The sequence below is a fragment of the Sorex fumeus genome, unplaced genomic scaffold (assembly GCF_029834395.1).
Source record: "Sorex fumeus unplaced genomic scaffold, SorFum_2.1 ptg000030l, whole genome shotgun sequence".
NCBI lineage: Eukaryota > Metazoa > Chordata > Mammalia > Eulipotyphla > Soricidae > Sorex > Sorex fumeus.
The window spans coordinates 13146762-13173585 of NW_026606087.1; the positions used below are offsets into that span (position 1 = coordinate 13146762).

Consider the following 26824-nt stretch of genomic DNA (forward strand, 5'->3'; position numbering starts at 1 on the left):
ATCTTCAACATCCTGTATGGTCCCCTGAGCACCTTGAGGAACAATCCCTGAGTGTGGAGCCAGGAGCAAGTCCTGAACACCACTGGGTATGGCTCCCAAATCCTCCCCCCAAAATGCATAGGGTCAATACTTATTTGAATAGTAAACTTCTTAATTTTATCTCAATGACAATGAAGGACTTGAAGAATTATAAGAATTATAGAAATTATAGGCACTGAAGAATTAAGAAAAAAATAAATTTCTGAAGTAATTACTATTCTTACAAAAATATTGCCTATTTATAAGATATGCATCCTATTTATGTATCTCATATATAACATTTTATTGTGTTCCTTGAAATGCAATTTTATACTAAGTGGCAATTTATAAATCACAAATTGTATGATCTAAAATAAGTTCATACTATTTAATATATTTAAATATATTACAGCAAATTTTCTATAAGGAAAGTGAACTTCTACTGACGGAATGAATTCCTACTGATGGTGGGCAGACATACAGAAGTCATAACATTAATATAAAAAGTATTAGCACTTTTGTAGCATATCGTATATTGTTAGCTGCTCTCATTCCAAACCCCATGAAGAGTAAGTTTTATTCCTCACTAGACTTAATTTTACAATAATAAAATTTTTGTCCTTAATCTTTTACAAAATACCTTTTTAAATAAATGGATAATGTTTTTCCCCAAGCTTGTTTTTGCTATCTAAAACTGACTGAATTCTTCAATAAAAACCTCCCTAAATAAAGCAAGTTCATCATACCTCATTTTGGGAACAATGGACAACCAGTCAAAAGGCAATATATTGATATTACCAATATGTACTGCTTATTTCTGCACTTCTTGTCTTAGTGATGATTATATCTGACTTCCACTATAACAACTGATTATTTCAATATTAATAAGATAATATATACATTCATAGCTTATGAATTGATTGTAATTATGATAGAAAGTTTCATTGAACTGTAATATATGATAATAGGGGAAATAAATATATCTTTTTTGCAAACAACATTTTACGTCATACTAAAAATCAGTGGATTGAATTAAATCTGAAATTCTAAAAATGTAATACTTCATAAGTATAAAACCTCACGGCAATTTAATACTAACACAGCAACAGATACCTGCCAACAGTCCTACTTTAAATAGTTCTCTAATGCCTTAGTTTCTTGCCTCAAAGCAGTGAGAAAGAAATAGTTAGCCCCAAAAGTTTAGGACATTGGCAAAAAAATTTATGATCCTACCTTATATGTGGCTGCACAAACTCTAACCGGTAAATCCTCTGATAGATATACTATTGAAATGACCTTTAAATAAAAGCGTTATGTACCCATGAGGATATTGCACACCAGGAGCATTGGAATGGTATGGGAATAAAGTAAATCCCTAATTGTAAAGGAAAATAAGAAATCAGTTATTAGCACATGCAAGATACATAAATAAGAGAAACATTTCATATTCATGTATTTATAGATACTTGAATTAAGGAATATCTGCAGAATGAGAATAAAAACAAAAATGTTAATCAACAATACTAATGATACTATATATTAGTTTTGTTCTCTTTCAAGATTTTTAGAATGTGTGCTAAAGTACTTCAAGTGATTCAATCACTCTATTCTTTATGGTCTCCTTTATTTTAAAATTTCTATTTTATGTAAGGATTATGATGAATACTATAGCAATGTAGAACTTTACCAAGTTCAAATTTTTGTGCATACATACTAATTTAGAAATATTTACGCACCCAAAATTTGAGATAATGGTAGGTAGTGCTGATAATATAATTTACAATAAAATACAATTTCATAAAATTCAGCTTAGTTTTAATTCTTTTGGTTATATTTTATATTATTTTAGTTATCTGATAAATAAAAACATGAATATAATAATTTAAGAAGAAAAATGAACTTTGAGAAAAAACTTAGATATTTGAATCTTTAAATTGAAAAGTACAGACTAAACATGCACTTGTTGCATATTTTTAAAAAACATTTTGAAAATTTCACTCACTGAAACATATATTATATGTTAAGTTATATTAGCATATCCGAGGCAGTAATACTCATTGCAATCTCACAAAAAGACAAAACAAAGTAAAGCATAAAAATGATTATGACCATAGCGAAGGTTTTTTTTGATATTTATTGTTTGTCATATTTATATCAGCTACACAAGCTGCTCACAAATTCTAGGGGTCAATAATAATATAATATTATACTTTATAGAGTTTTTTTTTTAATTTTTATTAGTGAAACACCATGAGGTACAGTTGTAGATTTACAAATTTTTGTGCTTGGGTTTCAGTTATACAATGATCAAATACCCATCCTTCCACCAGTGCCCATTTTCCACCACCATGGATAATATCCCTCCCACCCCCATCCCTCCCATCTCGCCCTGCCTCTGTGGCAGGGCAATGCCTTGTGTTCTCTCTCTCTTTTTGGGTGTAGTGGTCTGCAAAAGAGGCTCTGAGTGGCAAACATGTTCAGTTCATAGTCTACTTTCAACATGCATCTCCCCTCCTGGGAGGATCCTCCAAACACCCTTTATTTGGTGCTCCCTTCTCTATCTGAGCTGCTCTTTCCCCTAGAATGCCTGGCTGGCCTCTAAGCTATGGAGTAATACTCCTGGTGCTGATCTCAGCTATTCTTGGGTATTAATCTCATATTTTGTTACTTTATATCCCCCAGATGAATGCAATCTTTCTATGTCTATCCCTCTCTTTCTGACTCATTTCGCTTAGCATGATACTTTCCATGTTGTACCACTTGTATGTAAATTTCATGACTTCATCTTTTCTAACAGCTACATAGTACTCCATTGTGGAGATGTACCAAAGTTTCTTTAACCAGTCATCTGTTCTTGGGCATTCAGGTTTCTTCCAGTTTCTGGCTATTGTAAAGAGTGCTGCAATGAACAAACAAGTGCAGATGCCACTTCAACTATACATTTTTGCCTCTCTGGGATATGTTCCCAGGAGTGGTACTGCTGGGTCAAATGGGAGCTCAATTTCTAATTTTTTGAGAATCGTCCATACTGTTTTCCAGAAGGGCTGAACCAGTCGACATTCCCACCAACAGTGAAGGAGACTGTTGACTGACAGTATAAATCCAAAGAAACAACAAAATTTAATATTTTTCTGTGTAATTACATGCAATTAATTCATAATGAGTAATTTCTCTAAAACCATAAATAATACTTTAAAATATTTTTCCAAATATAGTCACCCAAGAGTCATCATTGGAGTCCTTTGAATGAATTGCCTTAGGCAGTGTAATGGTTCTTAATTATGTCTTAGTTTAACAAGATGAATTTTGCTATATTATAAAATCTTTTGTAGAACTTGGGTAAATACTCCTGGCATAGTGAAGTCAGATTTTTATAAAGCCTGTTCATAGATCAAATGCTTAATTCCAGTGCCCACGTACCCAAGTATGTATGCTAATTCTCTGATTTCTTTAACTCCACCTCATGCCAAGTATATTTTATTCTTTGAACTATGAAATATACTCAAAGGGCCCTACAAAATCAGGATGAGAACACTATTTGGGTCTCCCAAAGAGGAATCGAAAGAGCTATGCTTGGAGTATCACACTTCACTCAAATGAGAGAAACAATCTGGAGTTTCGACCTCCGTCGACGGTCAAGAATCAGAGATGCTGTCTTGTTTTCCAAGGCGTCAAAAATCAGATGGACTGGACACATAATGCAATTTGGAGACAACCGCTGGACTAGAGCCGTTACTGACTGGATTACACAGGATGTCAAAAGATTGCATGGCCGCCCACCCCCGAGATGGTCAGACTTCTTTGTCAAGACCCTGAAATATTGGTTTGAGGCTCTTCGTGTTTCTAGAACAAGCAGACACCATTGGGCTACACTAGCACGCAACATGAAAAAATGGAGACATTGCTGGCACCAGCTCGAGCAAATCAATGAGTAGTAGGATGTCAAGTGATCAGGTGATTTTTTGAACTATATATTTCATTCATTATAATAATTTTATTCGCATGAGATCTTATCTATTTTTCATGACTCAGTGTATAAGGATACTGTTCAAATAATGGTCACTAAATTTTGAAATAATTGTTATATCTTATTAAAAATTGAGCTACAGAATTTCAAGAAAACACTAAAGTGAGTTTTGTACAATAAGAATTTGACAATAATAATTTTTCTCACCTCTGGTGCTCTTGATACCTAATGCTAGCCTAAGCGTTATTGCCTTCTGCAATAAACAATTTTTTTTTCTGACATGGATCTGAACTTAACTTACCAGAAATTAACCCTTCTGATCTCTTGATCACTTGACTTCCTGTTAATCGTCGATTTGCTCAAGCAGGCACTAGTAACGTCTCCATTTGTCCCTGTCACGTGCTAGTGTAGCCCAATGGCGTCTGTTCATTCTAGGAACACGAAGAGCCTCAAACCTTGATGAAGAAGTCTGACCATCTGGTAGGTGGGCAGCCACACGTTTTTTTGACATTCCGTGGAATCCAGTCAGTAACAGCTCTAGCCCAGCGGTAGTCTCTAAATCTCATTACGTGACCAGCCCATCTGATTTTCGACACCTTGGAAAATGAGACAGCGTCCCTGATGCTTGATTGTTGACGAAGGTCTGAACTCCGGATTCTTTTTCTCATTTGAGTGAAACGTGATACTCCAAGCATAGCACTTTCAATTCCTCTTTGGGAGACCTGAATAGAGTTCTCATCCTGTTTGCCTAGGGCCCAGGTCTCTGAGATGTATGTTAATGCAGGAAGAACAGTGGAATCAAAAAGATGTGCCTGGAGCCAGCGGTTCTTCGTCCTCTTAGCTATTTCTTCAACGCTCTTGAAGGTGTTCCAAGCTGCTCTCTTCCTCCTGTGCAAGTCAGGTGCGAGGTCATTTGTCATGTTGACTTCTCGACCTAGGTACACATAACTGTTGCATTCAGAGATGATCATTCCGTTGATTATGAATGGAGCATCAGGAAAGAGGCTGGTTCTCATAAGCATTGTCTTTGTAAGATTCAGCTGTAGTCCGACCTTTCCACACTCACAGCTGAAGTCGGCCAGCATTTGTGCCTCTAGGCTAATGTTTGGTGTTATTAGAACAATGTTATCAGCAAAGTCGAGGTGGTGTAGTTGCTGGCCATTCCTTCACTCCCATTCCTTCCCATTCCAGTCATCACATGATGTTCTCGAGGGTGGTACTGAAGAGTTTCAGTGAAATGGTATCACCCTGCTGTACCCCTCCCTTGACATCAATGATTACTTCTTTGTAGAATGATGAGATCCTGGTTGTGAATCCATAATACAGCTCATGGAGGATCCTGATGTATTGAGTTTGAATGCCCTGATTGGCTAGGGCTTCAGTGACCACTTTTGTCTCAACAGAAGCAAAGGCCTTCTTTAAATCAATGAACGTTAGACAGAATGGCATCTTGAACTCCCGAAAAACCTCGATGAGCTTGGTTATCGTGTGGATATGGTCGATGGTGCTGAATCCTTTGCGGAACCCAGCTTGTTCGCATGGTTGTCCTTCATCTAATGTTCTGCCAATCTTATTCAGGACGACTTGAGTGAACAGCTTGTAGATGACAACAATAGGCAGATCAAGCGATCATTGGTGATGTCGTGGATGTCTCCCATCTTGTACAGTAGTACAGTCCTGCTGGTTTTCCATTGGAATGGAAACTTGCATTCAGACAGGTAGCGTGTGAAGTGCCGAGCCAGCATATTGATGAGTACTGATGACAGGTTCTTCAGGTGTTCAGGTCTGACCTTGTCTGGGCCGGGTGCTGTTCGTTTCTTTACCAACGAAATAGCGTGTCAGATTTTGGAAGGGAGAACGTTGGGAAAGACATATCCATCCTGTGGTATGTGGGCAGGTGGACATGGGTATCGAAGAGATCTGAGTAGAAGTCATAAACAATCTTCCCCATTGCCCTTCTGGAAGATGTGATAGATTCATCAGGATGCTGGAGTGCACTCATCTTGGTCTTATAGTTGGCGAAGGACAGGCAGGTGTTACGAATGCTCTTCCCAGCTTCTGCCGCATCTACCATCACTTCTGCTCTTCTCTTTTTGAGGTCTTCCTTGATCACATCTCTGCACTGCTTTGCAAGCTCGGACGTTCGGTTGTGGTTGCCTGAGTTATGCGCCAAACCACATTGGTGAATAAGTTCAAGAGTTTTCGAAGACAGGCTTTTTTTTGTGGCTATCTCTCTCTTGGGTGTCTGTACCTGTCAATCGTATTCTTCATCAATGTTTTTGACAAAGGTATATTCTCATGTTGCAGCAATAGTGCCAAAGAGCTCCCAGTTGGTGGCTGTTCTGAGAGTTCTCTTCTTAAACTTTGCAGCCCTTTCTCCCCACTCTGTGAAGTAGAATTTTGCACGAAGGAGACGGTGGTCCGATCCTCCACTACCTCCACTACCCAGCTGCCGCCATGCTCCAGGACGCTTTCCTGGATACATTATAAGACACTTAATACCTATCTTCCAGAATTGCCGTACCATATTTGACAGGGCTCAAATATGGTTTGAACCATGGGAACACCTACAAGGGTGATTAGAGGCCACCACAAAAGCCCCTATCAGAGAGCCTGGCAAGCTACCGAGAGTATTTCGCCCGCACTGTAGCGCCTTGCAAGCTATCCATTGTGTATTTAATATGCCAAAACCAGTAATTACATTGGGTCTCATTTCCCTGACCCTGAAGGCATCACCAATACGGCAGCGTTATGAAGGATGAGGAAGGAGAGGCTGATAAAATCTCAAGGCCGAACTAGGCTGCCGAAACGAAGGAAGACAAAAATGATCATCTGCACTTTCAATGCATGTATGCTAGCATCAAATGCATCCATCGAGGACCTGATGATACAAGCGTGAAAGATCAAGTACGACATCATTGGTCTGACAGGGACAAGAAGGCACCAATCTCATCATGCCGTTTTCGACACTGGAGAAGAATTGTTCCTCAGAACATGCGATAAAAGAGGTGTTGGAGGCATCGGTGTCCTTGTCAACACAAATTTGGCCACAAGTATTGATTCATTCGAATGCCTAACATCCTGAATCGGACGTTTACATTTGAATAGATGTGGTTCACTGCCAGCAGTTTCTATCTTCATTGTCTATGCACCAACATCCAATTATGATGAAGGAGAAATTGAGTTCTACATGGAGCTGGAGAAGTTCTATAAAGAAAACCACACCTTCCACAAGATCGTTGTGGGTGATTTTAATGCCAAGATAGGACCGAGAAGATCAGCCAAAGAACTCCACATCAGGATCCATGGTCTAGAATGGAACGAACAGGGTGAGAGACCGTCTGAGTTCATCATGTCAACCAAGACCATCCATGGTAACTCACAGTTCCAGAAAGCCAAATCTAAACGTTGGACATGGGAGTCTCCTGGTAGACGGTTCCATAACAAAATAGATCACATCATATTCAATCGACGGTTTTGCCTGACTGATATTGCTGTTGTCCCAAAATTCCAAACCTTTCTGATAAGAAGTGAAAAAAAATTAGAATGCAAGAGAACTCAATTTACATAGACGGGTTAGGAATGAGTACGAGAACCATAAGAGGAATTATATAGCATTTAGGGGGTGTCAGTTTTGTAAGATGTAAAGATCTAAAGATAAGTTACATAAAAACCACGGGCTGGAGTCATAGCACAGTGGTAGGACGTTTGCCTTGCAAGTGGCCAACATGGCCGACCCAAGTTTGATTCCTCCTCCCCTCTTGGAGAGCCCGGCAAGCTACCGAGAGTATTTCGCCCACACGACAGAGCCTGGCAAGCTACCCGTGATGTATTCGATATGCCAAACACAGTAACAACAAGTCTCATGATGGAGACATTACTGGACCCACTTGAGCAAATTGATGAAGAACGGGAAGGACCGTGAAATATAAAAACTATATAATTAATACTATTCTATGCTTATGATGTTTACATTGGTAATTTTGAGCTTATCTTCTTTATCACAATAATTAAAAATATGTGCTAAATTCACCATTTTGAGCATCAATTATTATGATATAATTGTGCTTTGGGGACATAACCTGTGGTGCTTGTGGAGCCTTGTCAGGGTCTTGGCAATGGTAGGAAAGTTCTCTACTCTTTGAATATGCTCAAAAGACCCAGTGATTGTGATTTAGAAGATTGTAGAAAATCTTTGATAAGGAAAAATAGGCTATTTCATGTATTTCAAGAAAAATTAAAGAACCCTGAGACTACAAGCTTTCAACCAACTTTCTGATCAAAAGAGGACTTTGAAAATCACTTCCAGTCTGTAATGGAGCCGACTTAGAGAACAGAATACCAATCCTACTTTACTATTCTTCTCATTAAGACTCAAATATACATTAACTAACATGTCCCTTAGCTGTATACTTAGATGCTAATGATATGTGACATGTATGAGCAAACTAGTCTTACAGGCATATACCACTTTAACACCTCAATTTTCTATTTCCAATTATGTGTGTGTATGTGTGTGTGTGTGTGTGTATTTCCCCCTTTAGTTATCTCGCTTTCTTCAAAATTTTAATCCTAGAACACAGTGTGTGATTCTCCCTTGGGTTTCTGCATCTAATTGGTTATGTACTATCTCTTTAATAAATCTACATTTAGCTACACTTAGTCTTATTCTCTATTTTTTTTTCCTTCAAAGAACATTTTTGGCTAGTAGGGGGTGGGTCACAGGAATCATACTTGCATCTTTCTTTCCGGAACAAAAAGATTTTAACCTTTTCCCATCATCTATGTTTTCTAGAGATCTGCATTTCATCTGCAGGGACAGAAAGTTGATATTTTCCTTAGCTGCTGTTTTTCTGCTGTTCTAGTGTTGACCCTTTGTTCTACTTTTTAATGTGATCTACTGTAGTCTTCATTTCTGTAACTTCTGAATGTAGTGTTCTCATTTATGTTCTTATACTCTCTTGTGATTTGTTGTTTCTTTGTGCCAATTGTTTTTTAAGCTCATCGAACACTTTCAATATGGCATCACAAATGTCACTCTGAGAATTTACAGAATTGGTTTGGATGAGTAGAACCTTTCCAGTTACTATTTTTGCTCAAAGAGCTTGGTGGAGTTCTTCGAATCTTTTTGTGTTCACTGTCTCCGTGCTGTACTGAGGGCAAATCTTTGGGGTTAGTCCCCTTGAGAGTCTCTGAGAAACTAGGTTGTGCTTTTTGCTTTTCTACCTGTCTTTAATGGGTGACAAGAGGTATTAAACGTGATCTGTGTTTGGTGTGATGAGTAAAATTGTGAAGAATTCGCATATTCAGGATATGTAGAGATGTCTGATTGAGAAGATGGCAAAGAGTGCCTAGCGTGGAGATAGCCAGGACCCAGTTAAAAGGGAATGGAATCCACTTCTGGATCAGAAAAGGCCCTGGGAGGTCAGTAGGGAGGTTAGGCTCTGCTGGGGTTTGGAAAAGCAAGCAGAGATTCAGAAAATGAGGCAGCTGACAAAGAAGATGGCAGAGGAGGTCAGTTGTGGAGGTCAGCTCCCAAATCCAGCTGGAAAAGAAGAGAATTAGCTACCATACTGGAAAAAGGCCTGGAAAGTCAACAGAAAGGTTAACCTCACCTGGGGGGTTGTAAAAGCAAGCAGAGGGCCAGGGGATCAGATTTGCAAATTTTAAGAATATTTTCAAATGCCAGATCTGCTTTATTAGTTTTCTCATTATGTTTCTGGGGCTGGAGCCATAGCACAGCTGGTAGGGCATTTGCCTTGCACGAGGTCGACTCAGCCAATCTGAGTTCGATTTCTCCACCACTCTCAGAGAGCCCGGCAAGCTACCAAGAGTATCTCGCCCCCACGGCAATGCCTGGCAAGCTACCCATGATGTATTTGATATGCCAAAAACAGTAATAACAAGTCTCACAATGGAGACATTACTGGGCCCACTCGGGCAAATCGATGAACAATGGGAGAACAGTGCTACAGAGCAGTACTATTATATTTCTGTGTTCAATTTTATTGATTTGATTTTTTCCTTCCTTTGCTTATTTTGTATTTATATTCTTATGCTTTTCCTAGGATAAAAGTATAAGTTTTTTCTCCTGAACTCCAGCCTTCTTGTTTCAGTTACTGGAAAGCACCAGAACTTCAGACTTAGCATATTCAAATCGAGATGAAATGACCAGCCCTTTCCTTTGCCTACTGACTTTCCCAATGCCAGAAAAAAAGTATCAAAGACAGGCAGTTGCCCTTGTTCAACATAAGACTTTGGAAGTTTCTCCAATTTTTTTACTTGCCTGAATTTCCTGGGCCACTACTCCAGAGCAGGCCATTCTCCTCTACTGCCTGAATAATTAGTTGGCCCTCAGTTCCTCAAACTTTGCCCTTTTCCATAATATTTTTTTAATGAACATAACATTGTTTCCTTGATCTTCTAGAGAAAAAAATACATCAATTTATTGATGTTCCATTGGGCCAGAGTGATAGCATAGCGGGTAGGGTGTTTGCCTTACACACAGTCAACCCGGGTTCGATTCCTCCGCCCCTTTGGAGAGCCTGGCAAGATATTTAAGAGTATTATGCCCCCATGGCAAAGCCTGGCAAGCTACCTGTGGTGCATTTGATATGCCAAAAACAGTAACAACAAGTCTCAAAATGGAGACATTACTGATGCCTGCTCGAGCAAATAGATGAACAACGGAGGACAGTGACAATGACAGTGCGGTTCCATGCAAAACTACCTCCTTTGTGAAGCCTTGAAAATGTATGGTCCATAAGGTCTTTTATTGATGGTATTACATGGCGACCTGGAAGGGTGGCAGTTGGTAGGTGTAACTGCCTAGCTACTGGAAGGTGGGGGATCTGTGTGGAGGAGGCCTAGTCCCGATCAGAGCAGGCTTGGAGATTTCAGTCCCGGTCCTACACACCTGGGTTCCTCTGCCGGTTCCTTCATGCATGAAGCTCATCTGACCCAAGATCCAGAGAGTATAAAACCAAGCTCCCAGAAGCAAATAGCAGCCACTCGACCTCTTATTGTCTAGTTCTTGCTGCTGAGAGTATCCTGCCAGCATGGCAGAGTCTGGCAAACTCCCAGTGGTGTATTCGATATGCAAAAACCTAGTAACAATGATGGGTCTCTTTCCCCTGACCCTGAAGGAGCCCCAATGTGGCAATTGCTACAATCTCAGAGATAGGACAAATGGAGAAGTTAATGGTGCCTAATTGAGCAAATCAATGAACAACAGGATGGCAGTGATACAGTGACAGTGATACAGGGTCTTTTATTACAGAACACTGTAATATCTCCTGCATAGGAGAAAATGAGTTCATGTATTTAAGAGATAAAAGAAATATGTTGTGATAAAATATGCATTGGGAATTAAGATCTTGAATAATTGTGAAAACACAGTCACTTTTTTTTTGTTTGTCTGTTTGGTTTTTGGGTACCACCCAGCAATGCTCAGGGGTTACTCCTGGCTCTGCACTCAGGAATTACTCCTGAAGATTCTCAGGGGATCATATGGGATGCCGGGGATTGAACCCAGCTGGACCATGTGCAAGGCAAATACCCTCCCCGCTGTGCTATTGCTCCACCCCGAACACAGTCACTTTAAGCAATTAATTGGTTATAAAGGCCTTCCGGTTGATCGTCGATTTGCTCGAGCCGGCCCAGTAACGTCTCCATTGGAGACTTTGTTGTTACTGTGTCTGGCATATCGAATACTCTTGTTAGCTTGCCGGGCTCTCCGAGAGGGGCGGAGGAATCGAACTCGGGTCGGCCATGTTGGCCGCTTGTAAGGCGAACGCCCTATGTGGAGCCAGAGATAAAAAGGGAGGAAGGTGCTTGCCTTGCATGTTTAATTGAGCTTGGTTTAATCCCTGGCACAACATATGTACCTAATACTGTTTCAAAAGAAAAAAGAAAACCAACCCTAAAACAAATGTGCCAATTCCTGTAATGGGTCTAACCAGTGTAATATCTTTAAGTGCTATACTTAAAAAGCCACAAAATCACCTTGATCATATGCTATCGACCAAATTATTTAGCCTAAATACAGTTTTAAGAAGATAATCAGAGAAGCACAAATTGGGGACATACTGTAAAACTGCTAGTCCCCACTTTAATCAGGCAGTGTCTTTAAAGATACTATTCCTCCTCCAAAGGTGACTAAGGAGTGATGACAGTCGAATGGCAGGTGTGATCCTTGACTGACATAAAGCAGCTCTAATAAACATTATTGCCAATTGGGAAAATGGTGTATAGATCAAATATTAGATAATAGCATTCTGTGTTGAATCTCATTCACACAAGGACCATCTTGTCACAGATAATTGTGTATGTGGGGAAATACACTTCATTGTCACAGTTACACATGTTGAAATATTTAAAGATGGAATGTCACAATGTGCACAACAATTCTTTGAATTTTTCAGCAAAAAAGGAATTTGTGGGCTGGAGAAATAATATAAAGTTTATTCAATGAGTGAGTGTGGGTGCTCTTGCACCGCATGTATTAGGTGGCCATGAGCTGCTTCCGCACCTGACCTGCAGCCGCCACCAACAGATGCATGATGGAGGGAAAAGGGCCTTGAAGCTTGTTGGTAATCAGCTGCCATCTATTCCAATCTTTGTCCCTCCATTTGTTCCATTCTCCCTGTGCACCTATTCCAATCTCACTGAACACCCGATTCCAGTCTCACAATGCCCCTCATTCCCATCTCTTCCTGTCCCTCATGCTACTCTTCCTGCACCCAGTCTGGAAACCTTAGTCAAGAGCCCAACTTTCCAGGTTGGGGGTAGCTACAACACCTAGGTCAGGTAGCAAAATCAACAAATGTAAAGCCTTTCAGTTCCTTTTGGGGAAGCCCTTTTAAGACAAAGACCTCATCTTGCTAGGAGATCCACTCGAGGGCGGAATTTCATCTAAAGATGAAATTCCTTTCATCTTTAACAATCTCCTTTAACAATCTCTCCTTTAACAATCTATCTTAATTATAATCTCCATTAACAATCTATCTTAGATTTACTTCTTAATAATTTTTCTAGTCCCTCTCGGAGACCCCCCAGGCTACCGAGAGGATCCTGGCCTCAAGGGCAGAGCCTGGCAAGCTCCCCATGACTTATTCAATATGCTAACGTGATAACAATAATAGGTCTCAGTTCCCTGACCCTAAAAGACCCTCCAATCGTTGGAAAAGACAAGTAAGGAGAGGCTGCTAAAATCTCAGGGCTGGGAGGAATAGAGACATTACTGGTGCCTGCTCGAGTAAATTGACAAACAACAGGATGACAGTGACAGTGACTGTGAAGGTTTTCCTAGAATCTTGATGTGTGAGCCTAGGTTATGTCGTGGGAAACTTTCTCTTATATATGCATTTAGTGCTTTAAATTACATTTTCAAAGATATTTAATGTATTGGAAAAATTTTGGTACTTATTTTTATTTAGTCAGTGTTTCTTTTAATTTCACCAAGATTTTCCTTTGACTCATGAATTATTTAGAAGGCTTTTGCTTAGTTACCAAGAATATGCAGAACCTCTGATTTTGGTTATTAATTTATAATATGAGCCTACTCTAGTTGGAAAATAAGATATTCATTCTTCCAATTTTTTAGATATTTATTTTATTTTAAGGCTTACAGGCTTTCCTGCCTTGGTATTTCCATGAGTTTTCTTTCCCCAGTTAAGTACTTTTTGGTTTCACATTTTAAGCTCTTTTAGTTTAATATACATATGAATAAAATTTATTAATTAACAACTTTATTGAGTTTTAATACTCTCCCGTGAGTTAATTTTCTTTGAACTGTATTTTATCTATAATCAGCTTAGTTAAACCTAACTTACTTTGGTAAATATTTTCATGATATTTTGGTCATTTTGCTAATAATGACTGTATATAAGATGTTGCGCAACCGCAAATGCGGCTGCATGCTTCTGGGAGCTGAGTTTATAGTCTCTGGGTCTTGGCTGTTGATGGGATTACCTGGCGCTGGGGTCAGTTGGTGGGTGTGACCCCTCCCTACTGGAAGATGGAGGATCTGGGTGGAGGATACTTAGCCCTGATCCGATCTGAGCAGGCTTGGAGATCTCAGCCCCCGGACCCGCATGCCTGTGTTCCTCTGCTGGTTCCTTCATGCATGTGTAGAGTGGTATCAGCATGATTGTGGCTGGTTCTGGAGGTCTTCAGCTGCCGGGGCTCTGCTCGGGGCAGAGAGGGAAACTCAACCTGCCTCCCTTCAAGGGGCCCCGGCATTTGCAGCCGCAGGACATCTTATTATCTCATTCTTACTTTGGACAACCTGGCAGGCTACCGAATGTAACCTGCCCACATGGCAGAGTCTGGCAAACTCCCCGTGGCGTATCCAATATGCCAAATACCAGTAACAATGATGGATCTTATTCTCCTAACCCTGAAAGAGCCTTGAATATGGCACTTTTTAAAATTTCAGGGTAGGACGAAGGAGACCTTACTGGTGCCTGCTCGAGGCAATCGACGAACAACAGGATGATTGTAATCGTGACTGTATATAAATAAAATTTTACTTTTATATACATAAATATATCAGTCTACTGATGTTATGTAACCAACACAATAAAAATTATTCATCTCTTTATATTTCTACCTGCTCTCCTGTTTGTTTGATATATTTTAATTCATAAATTTAGAGCCAAATAATTGATTTACATACATGTAAAAGTCTCTTCAATTATCAAAGCTAATTTAGAAAATTAATACTTAGTTGAAAAATAGTTGCACTTTTACACTTATTTTGCTTACTATATTAATTCTTTTTCTCAGACCCCAAGATTTCTTCTACAGAATAATTATTTAGATTTTATGTTTGATGATTTTATTATATTTCAGAATTCTAGAGAAAATATGGTGAATTTATTTCTAACTTATATTCCAAAAGCTGAAATTTCATTCCATGAATGACTTTATAGTATATTTACTATTTTCTCTTTAAGGAAGATAATACTGAGAAAATAGAGAAAATTTAGAATGATGAAGAAATAAGCAGATTTTTTTTTCTTTTTGTGTCACACTCAGTGATGCACAGGGGTTATTTCTGGCTTTGCACTCAGGAATTACTCCTAGCCATGCTCAGGGAACCATATGGGATGATGGGAATTGAACCAGGGTTGACCATGTGCAAGACAAATGCCCTACCCGCTGTACTATGACTCCAGCCCCTGTAGATATCTTCTTATAAAAAATTAGCAGCTGTCCTTCAGCCTGAAAATCCCAGTCCCTATTTGAAAAAAAAAAGAGAAATAAAGACAACTAGGAGAAAATAATCTTTTTCTGATTCATTGCTTTATTTTCAAGGGATCTTGTGTTAGTGATGAGATTAATTTTTCACAGGGGTGAAGTAAAAAAAAGTAAAAGAAATCCTCACAATGAGGTAGGCGATAATGCCACTAAATTTAATAGACGGAGGCACTAAATTCTCCACTAAAAGCCTCTCTTTGCCTTTCTGAAAAAGGCATCTTCAGATTGTTGCTGCATAACAAACAGAGCTTTAATTATTTTTTCTTCCTCTCTTCCTGTTCCAACTTGAAAAAAAAAAAGTTGTCTCAGGTGCTCTGTGATTTGGTGTCCTTAGAACCTGAAAGGATTCTTATGACACAATCCCTTATCTGCTTGGTTTTCACCCCATAGACAATAGGGTTCATGGTAGGGGGTAAGAGCAGATAAATGTTGGCCACAATTATGTGGCAAGATGGAGGAATTGTGTGGCCCCCAAAACGGTTGAAAAAGAAACAGAAGAAAGCTGGACTGTAGGAGAACACTATGGCACATATGTGGGCAGTGCAGGTGCTGAAGGCCTTCTGTCTAGCATCTGCTGAGGAAAGGCTGACTACTGCCCGAAGGATCATAGTGTAGGAGATTGTAATGCACAGGATATCAAATCCTCCAATCAGAAGGGCGATGGTCAGACCATAGATCACATTAACTTTGATATTTCCGCAGGATAATTTGGCTATGGACAGCTGGTCACAATAGGTATGATGTATTATATTCCCTCTGCAATAGGGAAGTCGTTTGGTGATGAAAATCAAGGGAGTGATGAGCAGCACTGCTCTCATAAAAGTTACAAGACCAACCTTGGCAATGACAGAATTCGTGAGGATAGTCGAGTAGCGCAAGGGGTAGCAGATGGCCACATAGCGGTCCAGGGCCATGAGCATGAGCACCCCAGACTCCATCCCTGTGAAAGTGTGAATGAAGAACATCTGAACCAGACAGTCATTAAAGCTGATTTCTTTGAGGTGAAACCAGAAGATGCAAAGAGCTTTAGGGATTGAACTAGAGCACATGACAAGATCAGTAAATGAAAGCATACCCAAAAAGTAATACATGGATCTGTGTAAGGAGTCCTCAAAACCAATGAGGTAAAGCAGTCCACAATTTCCTACCATGGCCACAACATACATTGTGCAGAATGGGAAAGAAATCCAGAGGTGCATATCCTCCAGTCCTGGTATCCCATTAAGGATGAATGAGAGTGGTGTCATATCTGTTTGGTTCAGCATTATTATGACGAGGATTGCACACTCATTAGTAAGTTTGCAGAATTTGGGGTGATTTTTTATTTTGATTTGGTTTTGATTTTGGTTTTGACCCTCCTATATTTGGAAAAGTTTAAAAAAAACATTAGTTATGAGCACACACATTCTCTTTTTTATTTTATTAAAATATTTTAGAATAATATAAAATATAAATGCAAGAAATTTTTACTTAAACCCAAATTTTAATTCAAGAAAATACTTGTAATTCATAATTTTAAAATTTATTTAAAATTACATATTAGCACTACAGTGTTCCAGGTTCTATCACAAATATTGTGTCAGCATTATTTTGAATCAATTGGATACAGATTATATTTTATTAATTTATAACCAAATATAATTTTACTGTGAGCTTTCCAACAGAGTTTTGTAAAGTATCTCATTTCAATATTAATTGTTTTATTCACTTTATAGCTATACCTTTTGAGTCTTCTTTTTAATAAAGTTTATTGATTTATTAGTCAGTGACACATAGGTATGATTACGTATATATACTATTAGTAGTATTATTTGTATTCTTTATGACAAGTTTATAGTTATCTTTACTATATATCAGGCAAATGTCCCAATAATTCTGTAAATGTCAAATCATTAAATTCTCACTTTAAGTTCAAGAAGTATCTTATTTTAATCTGTACCTTATCATGGAAGTAAACAGAACTTCTTTATAGACGAAGTTTCTTTATGCCTCAATTTCAAAAGCATTCTCAGTTTCCCTGCTTCATTTGGGACCATGTTGATTTTGATTCTCTTTACACTTTACTCTTTACACATTTGGTTGATTTTTAACTTTAAGTAATCAAAAAAATCTAAATTTACCAGTAACGTTTTGATAACAGGTATATGTGAGCAAAATAGAATAAATATGCTCCTAAAGTTCTCTTCAAAGATCTCTTGTTATGGCACTATAATAGTCTTATGTTTATAATAGGGGCAATTAGAGATAACTAAGTAAATTTTAAAGAAATTTAGAAATTAAGGGACTGGATCGATAGTGCAGTGGATAAAGTGTTTGCCTTGCACACAGCTGACTTGGGGCCAAATGCTGGGTTTGATTCCCAGCATTCCATATGATCCCCTGAGCACCGCCAGAAGTAATTCCTGAGTGCAGAGGCAGGAATAACCACTGTGCATCACCGGGTGTGACCCAAAAAAGGTTAAAAAAAAAGAAAAAAAAGAAATTTAGAAATTAAGAAAACATTTATAGGAGGAAAAGACAATTGTTCTTCAATCTGAAGAATGGTTGTAGTCTGACAAAATTAACTAAGCAGAATTCTCTTGTTGATTTCTACTCCTATCCTAGTAATATTTTAGTCTGGTGATGGTATAGAGTTATCTTCTTTGACATCTTCACTAATAGACTCTAATATAATATTTTTAGGAAGATTAAATTCTGGGATAGACCCGAGTGCCAAATTCTAAAGTTTTAATATAAATAATAAAACACTAGACTTTAGTTAAGGAAAAGATTGCATATGCGATTAATTTTTCTTATTTTAATATGTTGATATATAAAATACTCTATGTTCTTGAATCATAAAAAAGTAACAAAATTCTTAATATATCAGAATATATTTCATATCTGCAGTATGCAAGTAATTCAGAGAATATTCAATGTCAGTATTTTTGAGTGAACAAATTGCATTTATGAGCATTGATTTGAATTTATCTAAACTCAAAATAAGGGACTGGAGCAATAGCACAGAGGGTAGGGCATTTGCCTTGCTCGCAGCTGACCTGGGTTCAATTCCCAGCATCCCATATGGTCCCCTGAGCACCGCCAGGAGTAATTCCTGAATGCAGAGCCAGGAGTAACCACTGTGCATCGCCGTGTGTCACACAAAAAACAAACACAATAAATAAATAAATAAATAAATTCGAAATAATTATTTGAAAATATGTACATTGGAAAAAGAGGTATATGAGGCTGAAGAGTCTGTACAGGAGATAGGGTACTTGCCTGACTCTGTTTTAATTTTTGGCAGCATGTACAGTCCTCCAAGCCCCACCAGAGGAAATTTCTGAGATCAGAGTCAGAAATTAGCCTTGAAAAAAGAAAAAAAAAGAAATTAGCCTTAGGCACAACCAGGTGTGGTGGCCTCAAAGATCAAATTAATTAATTAAAAAAGTTTATGTGTTTCAATTTTTTTTGTCTTTAGTTTTGGAAATGTTTGTCTATAATCCAAGGACTAAAATATACTGGAATATATGAGTCTTTTCACTTTATTCACAGTGGTTTTTAACGTGCAACATTCACTTATATCAAATGACAGTTTATTAGCTAATCCAAAGTTCTTGCGAAACTAATAAAATCTTCACAATTTTCATTTAATAAGTAATACTATAGCTCTAAAATATAAAATGTCTTTTTTATGAATAAACAAAATTGTCAGTAAGTTTCTTAAAAACAGGATTATAAAAGTGTGATAAACATTTTTCATATTGCTAGCACAAACATTATTGAAATACATTTAAATAATAATTATATATGCTTATGATTGAGCATATATTATTACCAGTAAAATAAATGTTGGAAATTACACTTGAAAAATGTTCTATTCACATACCAAATTGTCATGAGTTGTTGAAAAGTGCTACGACCACTTACTTCACTTTTTAAAAATATTTTAACAATTTTTAAACAATGAAACAGAGACAAGTAGAGAGATTTTAAAAAGTATTTAAACATTCAACTAGAAGCAATATTCTTTCTGAAATTACTGGTGCTATGTTATGAAGACTATTTTTTATTTGAATAAGAAATATATAAATGACTTTAATATTAATATTAGATAAAATATCCTATACATAACTTATGTCTTATTTGATTGCTGTATTTTTTCCAAGAGTAATATTTGCTACATAATAAACTTAGATATCCTTATTTATTTATTTATTTATTTATCTTTTTGGGTCACACCCGGCGATGCTCAGGGGTTACTCCTGGCTTTGCACTCAGGAATCACTCCTAGCGGTGCTCGGGGGACCATATGGGATGCTGGGAATCGAACCCAGGTCGGCCGCCTGCACGGCAAATGCCCTACCCACTGTGCTATTGCTCTAGCCCCAGATGTCCTCTTTCATATATTTGTAGAACTGTTAAAGGTCCAAAGAAATATGATACTAACCACAAAATAAAACATTTGCCAAACCAAATTAAAAAAAATTGCAGTCTATTACATTTTAAATTAGTCTTTGTTAGGAAAAATAACTAATAATATCTGTTAAATGTGAACAGGTATGTTGCGTTAATAATCTTAGCATGAAAATATTATTTAGAAAGCTCAAACTTATTATCATCTAATGTTTCCCATTTCCAAACCCCATAGACAATATGTCTGTTTTATGACTAGACTGTCCTCAATCTTTAAAACTCATAGCCCTCTCTCCATATGACGATAGCTTCCTCTAGGCAAATGTCATTTTAAATATTTGGAATAAAATAGATTTGAACAACTAGTTGTATTCCTATTCTGAGGAACAAGTAGCAGGTAGATAAAAAAAATTAGGGTTCATATAAATAACAATGATTGTGATTAAAAGCTGACATTCACTAATATTCTTTTTTGGTTAAAAATTTGGTTATGAAAATAGCATAGATATTATCTATTGCCATGGAAAATTAAACTAAATTCTACTATGTGACTTGGGAAAATAAGATTTTTCCAACATCCCCAGTTCTGCAATTTATTATCTTTAAATATCGACAATAAATTTGAATCTGTACTTTTTGAGAGTATAATAATTAGTATGTATGCAAAGCTCTATTTTATCTTACTGTCTGGAAAGAACTCATGCCACTAGTCCCATTTATATATCCTTCCAATACCTTATTTTCTGGAGATTAAAAGAGTCAGTTGAATTAATCTGATTTAGCAGTTCAGAGTCTTTGCCAAAAAATCTCCACAATTCTGTAATATAAGTACATGCAAAGTTTTTTAACATCTAAATCCCTTGATATCTGCAACACTTAACTGGGTATTTATGAAAAATATGTGCTTCATATCTCAAGGGGAATGTTCAAACTATTAGAGATACAGGGACTAGCTTAGGAATAAAGTTATCCTTTATGGGAGAGAAAGAATGCAAACTTTTCACTCTTATTTGCTCTGTTATACACTATATGAATTATTTCAGATGCATGCATCCGTATAAGAGTGCTTGTCTGTGAAAATGTATTTCATGGGGAGGAATTAAAACAAATGATTTTAATTGAAATGAATTATTTTTGCACTTATTATAATCTCTTCATGTATAATACTTTGTGAGAGATAAACTAATAGAGGATGATTTGCTCAGTTACGGATCCATCAACATTTTTCTTTTACTTGCTAATTTTTTAAATTTTTGAAAAAGCACCAAATATCTAATTCTCTCATAATTATGCTAGAAACTACAACATAAAAAAAGATCTGATAAGGGGGTATGTTGCCACCAGCAGGTCAAACTGTACTTGTGAGGCGAGTGCATCAGCAGCCTGATGGCGCCTTCAGACTTCCAGATACCCCAAAATTGCTGATGTGCCTTTGGCCAAGAACCCAAAAACTTGGGACAAAATTTACCAAGAAAGTAAACAACCAAAAGTTAGGTATGTGGGAGACACACCCACTAACCACCTCCAGCTCAGCTATATAATTGGAGGCATGGCCTCTCTGGTTCCTGATCAAGCCTGCTTAACGGCCATGATCCCAGAGACTCAGAAATAAATCTCGAAACCTAGTGGCTTTTGAGAAATGCATCTGGACTGCGCAGTAAATTACTGTTTCTGGGCCACCCCAGAGGGAAAAGGGTGCTGTCCCTCCACCTGCTTTCCCTTGGCGGTTAGGTGGCCGCCATCCTCCAGAGGCCACTGGACAGTCAGGTCTGGGCCCGAAGTGACGAGATGCGCGGGCCTCGCGGGATTGGGGTGGAGCCGACCCTTTCCTCCCCATCCAAACAAGACCCTGAGTCGCCGCCCACTAACAGCCTCTCTGGCTCCTGATCAAGCTACTTAATGGCCATGATTCCAGAGATTCAGAAACAAATCTTGAAACCCAGCGGCTTTTGGCAGAAATGCGTTCAGACCTCGCAGTAAGTTACTGTCACCGGGCCATTCCTGGGGGGATAGGGTGCTATTCCTCCGCCTGCTCCCCCTAGGCAGCTCGGTGGCCATCATCCTCCAGAGGCCATGGGACAGTCAGGTTTGGGCCCTCAGTGATAAGACACGTGGGGCCTCACGGGATGGGAGTGGAGTCGGCCCTTTCCTCCTCATCCCAAGGAGACCCGAGTCGCAGCCAACAAATGGCCTTTCTGGCTCCTGATCAAACTGCTTAACAGCCATAATCCAAAAGATTCGGGAACAAATCTTGAAACGCAGCAGGTTTTGGCAGAAATCCCTCCAGATTTAATTGTTAAAATTTTGGAATTTCAAAATTGTGCGGCCACTGCTGCAGCCACGTGACATCATATGTTATTCATAACCAGCAATAGAAAACAAATTGTCTACTGTTGGCTTTTCAGCAGATCTGAGTGTTGGGGTAAAATACCAAATGTTAATGGTGGGTCTGGTGTCAAAATATTGAATGTAATCAAAGTAGAGAGAGAGTAATGTGGAAATCGTCTGCCCCACAGGTAGGAGGAGGGTATGGGATGGGTGTATACTGGGGTTTTGAGGGGTGGAGAATGGACATTGATGAAGCTATGAGTGTTTCATTGTATGACCAAGACTTAAACCCGAACGCTTTTTAACTGCTCTCACGGTGATTCAATAAATAAAATTATAAAAATGAAAAAAAATCAGATATATGCCTGGATTTTCAAAAGAATCTGCTTTCAATTGAAGTGGATGATGATTATTATGATATGCTGAAAAACTAGAAAAATTTCAGAATTAGTCACAAATATATTAAGGTAAGAATAATTAAATGCCTGAACTGTGATGTAACAGTAAAGATAATGATAGCCTTAATAATAGAAACAACTATGACTAGTGATAGTAAAATGGGCAGGGTGCTTGCCTTGTAGGCAGCCTACCTTCAATCCTCTGCATCCTGTATGGTCCTCTGAGCATGACAGGAGTGATCTTTGAGCATAGAGTAGCCCTGAACACTGAAGGGTGTGGCACCCCAAAAAACACAGAAAAAAAATGAAAACTATTCAATTTTATATTCTTTAGATAATATGAGTAACACCTTAAATTTTGATTAATTTATAAAAATAGAAATGAGTTTTGAAGGAGTTAAAAATATTCAATAGTTTTTTATCTTTGATTGCTTTTATGACTGACATGCAAATTTTCTATATATATTTATTACTCAAATGTCATTATTTAAATTTCTGTTTATAGATTTTGACCACCTCTGAGGATTATTATTTTTACTGTTGTATACAGAGATAAAGAGACTATATCATGCAGCTATTTTTCTCATAGTCCATTATTGTCTTTCAGTTTTTTAATATGAAAGTTTGAAGGGCAATTTTTTTTTAAATTGTAATGCTCTCAAATTTTATTTCCTTTTTCTTAACAAATTATTTGTCATCTAAAAACTATTTTCGGTGTTTCACTAATAAAAATTAAAAAATAAAAAATCAAAACTATTTTCTCTCTAAAGAACTCTATCTAGTCCTGAAACCTAAATAATTATCCAGTTGATTTTCTAAATATTTGCATTTTACATTTATATTTATGATTTTATACTTCTAGTTAATTTTTGAAATTATTAACCCAGATATTTAGGTCATTAGTTGACTTTTAGTCTAAGAGTCTAGCTGATGTCCTTGAGCCTCACAGGTGGCTTATGTGAGGTCGGGAGGAGAAAGACCATCACTTTTTCCCCTATCCGCTTTGCCTCCCAGGGCCCAGGGTTACTAGGTTCTTGTTTCGCCTTGCAGAAAAGAATTTCAGGAGTAGACAAGCAGTAAAGTAAAACAGATTTTATTTGGAGGTTTTTGAAGGGGAGGATGGAAAGTAAGTGGGAGAGAGAGTAGAATAATTCATCCATGACAGAGAAGCCCTTACACACATTCCAGCATTAGGCATGAAAGTACACATCTCAAGAGGGGAAATGTGGGCATCCACATGGGTTTGGCCACTGGACTCAAGTAGCACATGGACTTCAGCAGCATATGCCTGCCCTTCCTTTGTTCCAGGTGCCTTTTATAGGGTTTCTCCAACCAGACCCCAGGTAGGACTTCTACTTAGGTAAAAGTCCTTTGTTAAGGAGATTGCCAAGGGAGTTGAGAGTGATGATGGTCTTCTTTGAAATTCCTTTCCTGGCCTTGGCAAACAAGACAGCATCCCTGATTCTCGATCGTCAACAGAGGTTGGAACTCCAGATTCTTTCTCTCATTTGAGTGAAACGTGATACTCCAAGCATAGCTCATTCCTCTTTGGAAGACCTGAATAGCATTCTCATCCTGTTTGCCTAAGACCCAGGTCTCTTAGGCGTATGAGAATGCAGGAAGATCAGTGGAATCAAAGAGATGTGCCCAGAGCTGAAGGTTCTTCATCCTTTTAGCTATTTTTTCGATGCTCTTGAAAGTGTCCCAAGCCGTTCTCTTCCTCCTATGGAACTCAGGTGCGAGGTCATTCATCATGTTGACTTCTCGATCTAGGTACACATAACTGTTGCATTCAGAGATGGTCGTTCAGTTGAGAGCAAATGTAGCGTCAGGAATGAGGCTGTTTCTTATAAACATTGTCTTCGTAAGATTCAGCTGTAGTCTGACGTTTCCACACTCACAGTCAAAGTCGGCCAGCATTTGCGCCACTTGGTGTTTGGTGTTATTAGAACAATGTCATCAGCAAAGCAGAGATGGTGTAGTTGCCGACTGTCTATCTTCACTCCCATTCCTTCCCACTCCAGTTGCCGCATGTTTGTTCTCGAGAGTGGCATTGAAGAGTTTTGGTGAAATGGAATCACCCTGCCACACCCCTCTCTTGACATGCATGATTACTTCTTTGTAGAATGGTGAGATCCTGGTAGTGAATCCATAATAGAGCTCACGGAGGATCCTGATGTATTGAGTTTGAATGCCCTGACTGTCTAGGGCTTCAATGACTGCTTCTGTCTCAACAGAATCAAAGGCCTTTTTAAATCAATGAACATTAGACAGAGCAGCATCTTGAACTGCCGAGTAACCTCAATGAGCTTGGGCTGCAAAGTTTAAGAAGAGAACGACCACCAACGGGGAGCTCATTGGCACTATTGATGCAACATGAAAGATTCCATTGTTGACATCATTGATGAGGAATATGATCAACTGGTTCAGCACCTCCATGATTATGCGAGGAATGCCAAGAGAGAGATAGCCACAAAAAAACTCCTGTCTTCGAAAACCCTTGAGCTTATTCACCAACGTGGTTTGGCACATGTCTCAGGCAACCACAACCGAACGTCCGAGCTTGCAAAGCAGTGCAGAGATGCGATCAAGGAAGACCTCAAAAAGAGAAGAGCAGAAGTGATGGTAGATGCGGCAGAAGCTGGGAAGAGCATTCGTAACACCTGCCTGTCCTTCGCCAACTACAAGACCAAGATGTCTGCACTCCGACGTCCTGATGGATCTATCACATTTTCCAGAAGAGCAATGGAGAAGATTGTTCATGACTTCTACTCAGATCTCTTCGATAGCCATGTCCACCTGTCCACATACCACAGGATGGATATGTCGTTCCCAATGTGTCCCTTCAGAAATTCGACACACCATTTCGTAAGTAAAGAAACGAACAGCACCTGACCCAGACAAGGTCAGAACTGGACACCTGAAGAACCTGCTGTCAGTACTCATCAATATGCTGGCTCAGCTCTTCACATGCTACCTGTCTTAATGGAAGGTTCCATCCCAATGGATAACAAGCAGGACTGTGCTACTGTACAAGAAGGGAGATATCCACAACATTGGCAACTGTCACACAATCTGCCTATTGTCTGTCATCTACCAGCTGTTCACTCGAGTCATCCTGAATAGGATTGGCAGAACACTAGATGAAGGACAACTGTACGAGTAAGCCGAATTCCACAAAGGACTCAGCACCATTGACCATATCCCCTCTGCCTCCATGGCAGACAATTTTCCCCATGCTCTTTTCTTATGGAAACAACTTTATATTTCTGTCAGGTATCATTTGGGAATCATTCTGTAGGTCTTTTTCCTTATCTTTTTTCTGTTCCTTTGGTTCAAGGACTATCCTCTGCCAGTCCTTGATTAATACAACTATTGTAGCACTGTGGCACTGCACTGTCCTCCTATTGGTTCATCGATTTGCTTGAGCGGGACAGTAATGTCTCCATCATGAGTCTTGTTGTTACTGTGTTTGGCATATCAAATACACACAGGTAGCTTGCCAGGCTTTGCCGTGTGGGCAAGATACTCTCGGTAGCTTGCTGGGCTCTTCGAGAGGGGCAGAGGAATCAAACTTGGGTCACAACTATAGCAAATCTTCAAATTTCTAAACGTGTCCTCAATTCATTATATTTTTTACTTTTCTCAGTAATAATAGTTGTTTTGGCATTTGAAAACTTTTAAATAATATGTCTGAAAGGTTTGGGAGGGTGTCTTGTAAAGGAAGAAATGAAGTTCAAGAAGAAAACTAGCCTGAAACGGGGTTTATTGGAAGGAGTGGTCTGATGGGATCTCACAAGCCTCAAAACACGCTTAATGATGGCTGCCCTCACCTGTGTTTGAGGGTGGAATGGGTTTATATTGAGGGTGGGTTGGGTTTATATTGAAAATTATATTGAATCATTTATAAAGTTACCTTATTTCTCTTAATACAAAATCAAGCTTCTTTTATTTTAGCATGTATTTGCTCATGACATAATTTTCTTATTTTTAATCCATGAATAATGCTCCATTTTATGTACATGTCACATATCTTTGCTCCCTTATCTACTTAAGCACATTTGTTTTTCCACAATTTAGATAACATAAATAATCCTGCACTGTGCATGGTAGGGACTATATCTGATTGAGATTCTATTGTCAATTCTATAATGTTGTGTAACCAGAACTGAAGTTATTGTGTTGCATCATAATTATGTCTAACGTGTTGAGGAAAATACAGTCAACTTTCCATAGTTACTGTACAATTTTACATTCCCACTCTCAGTGTTCCCAATTTTTCCACATCTTCAACAATAAATTTGTTTTTATCATTGCAGTACTAATAGAATGTAAGGCTCTCCCTCATTGTGGTCTTAAGTGGGGCTTAAGACCATATGAGTACTGTTAAGTATCATTGTCAATTTAATTTTGAAAAATTTTTATTAAAGCACCATGATTTACAAAGTTATTCAGA

The 26824-nt window shown here is 38.4% G+C and overlaps 1 protein-coding gene across 1 annotated transcript; it reads right to left on the reverse strand.

The window, feature by feature from the left end:
* Positions 1-15552: 15552 nt before the first annotated feature.
* LOC130025423 (olfactory receptor 52N4-like) lies at positions 15553-25570 on the reverse strand. Its single transcript, XM_056116373.1, has 2 exons — positions 25529-25570; positions 15553-16605 (listed from the first exon to the last, which is right to left on the reverse strand). Exons 1-2 carry the CDS (start codon positions 25568-25570, stop codon positions 15553-15555), a joined length of 1095 nt encoding a protein of 364 aa, XP_055972348.1.
* Positions 25571-26824: the final 1254 nt, after the last annotated feature.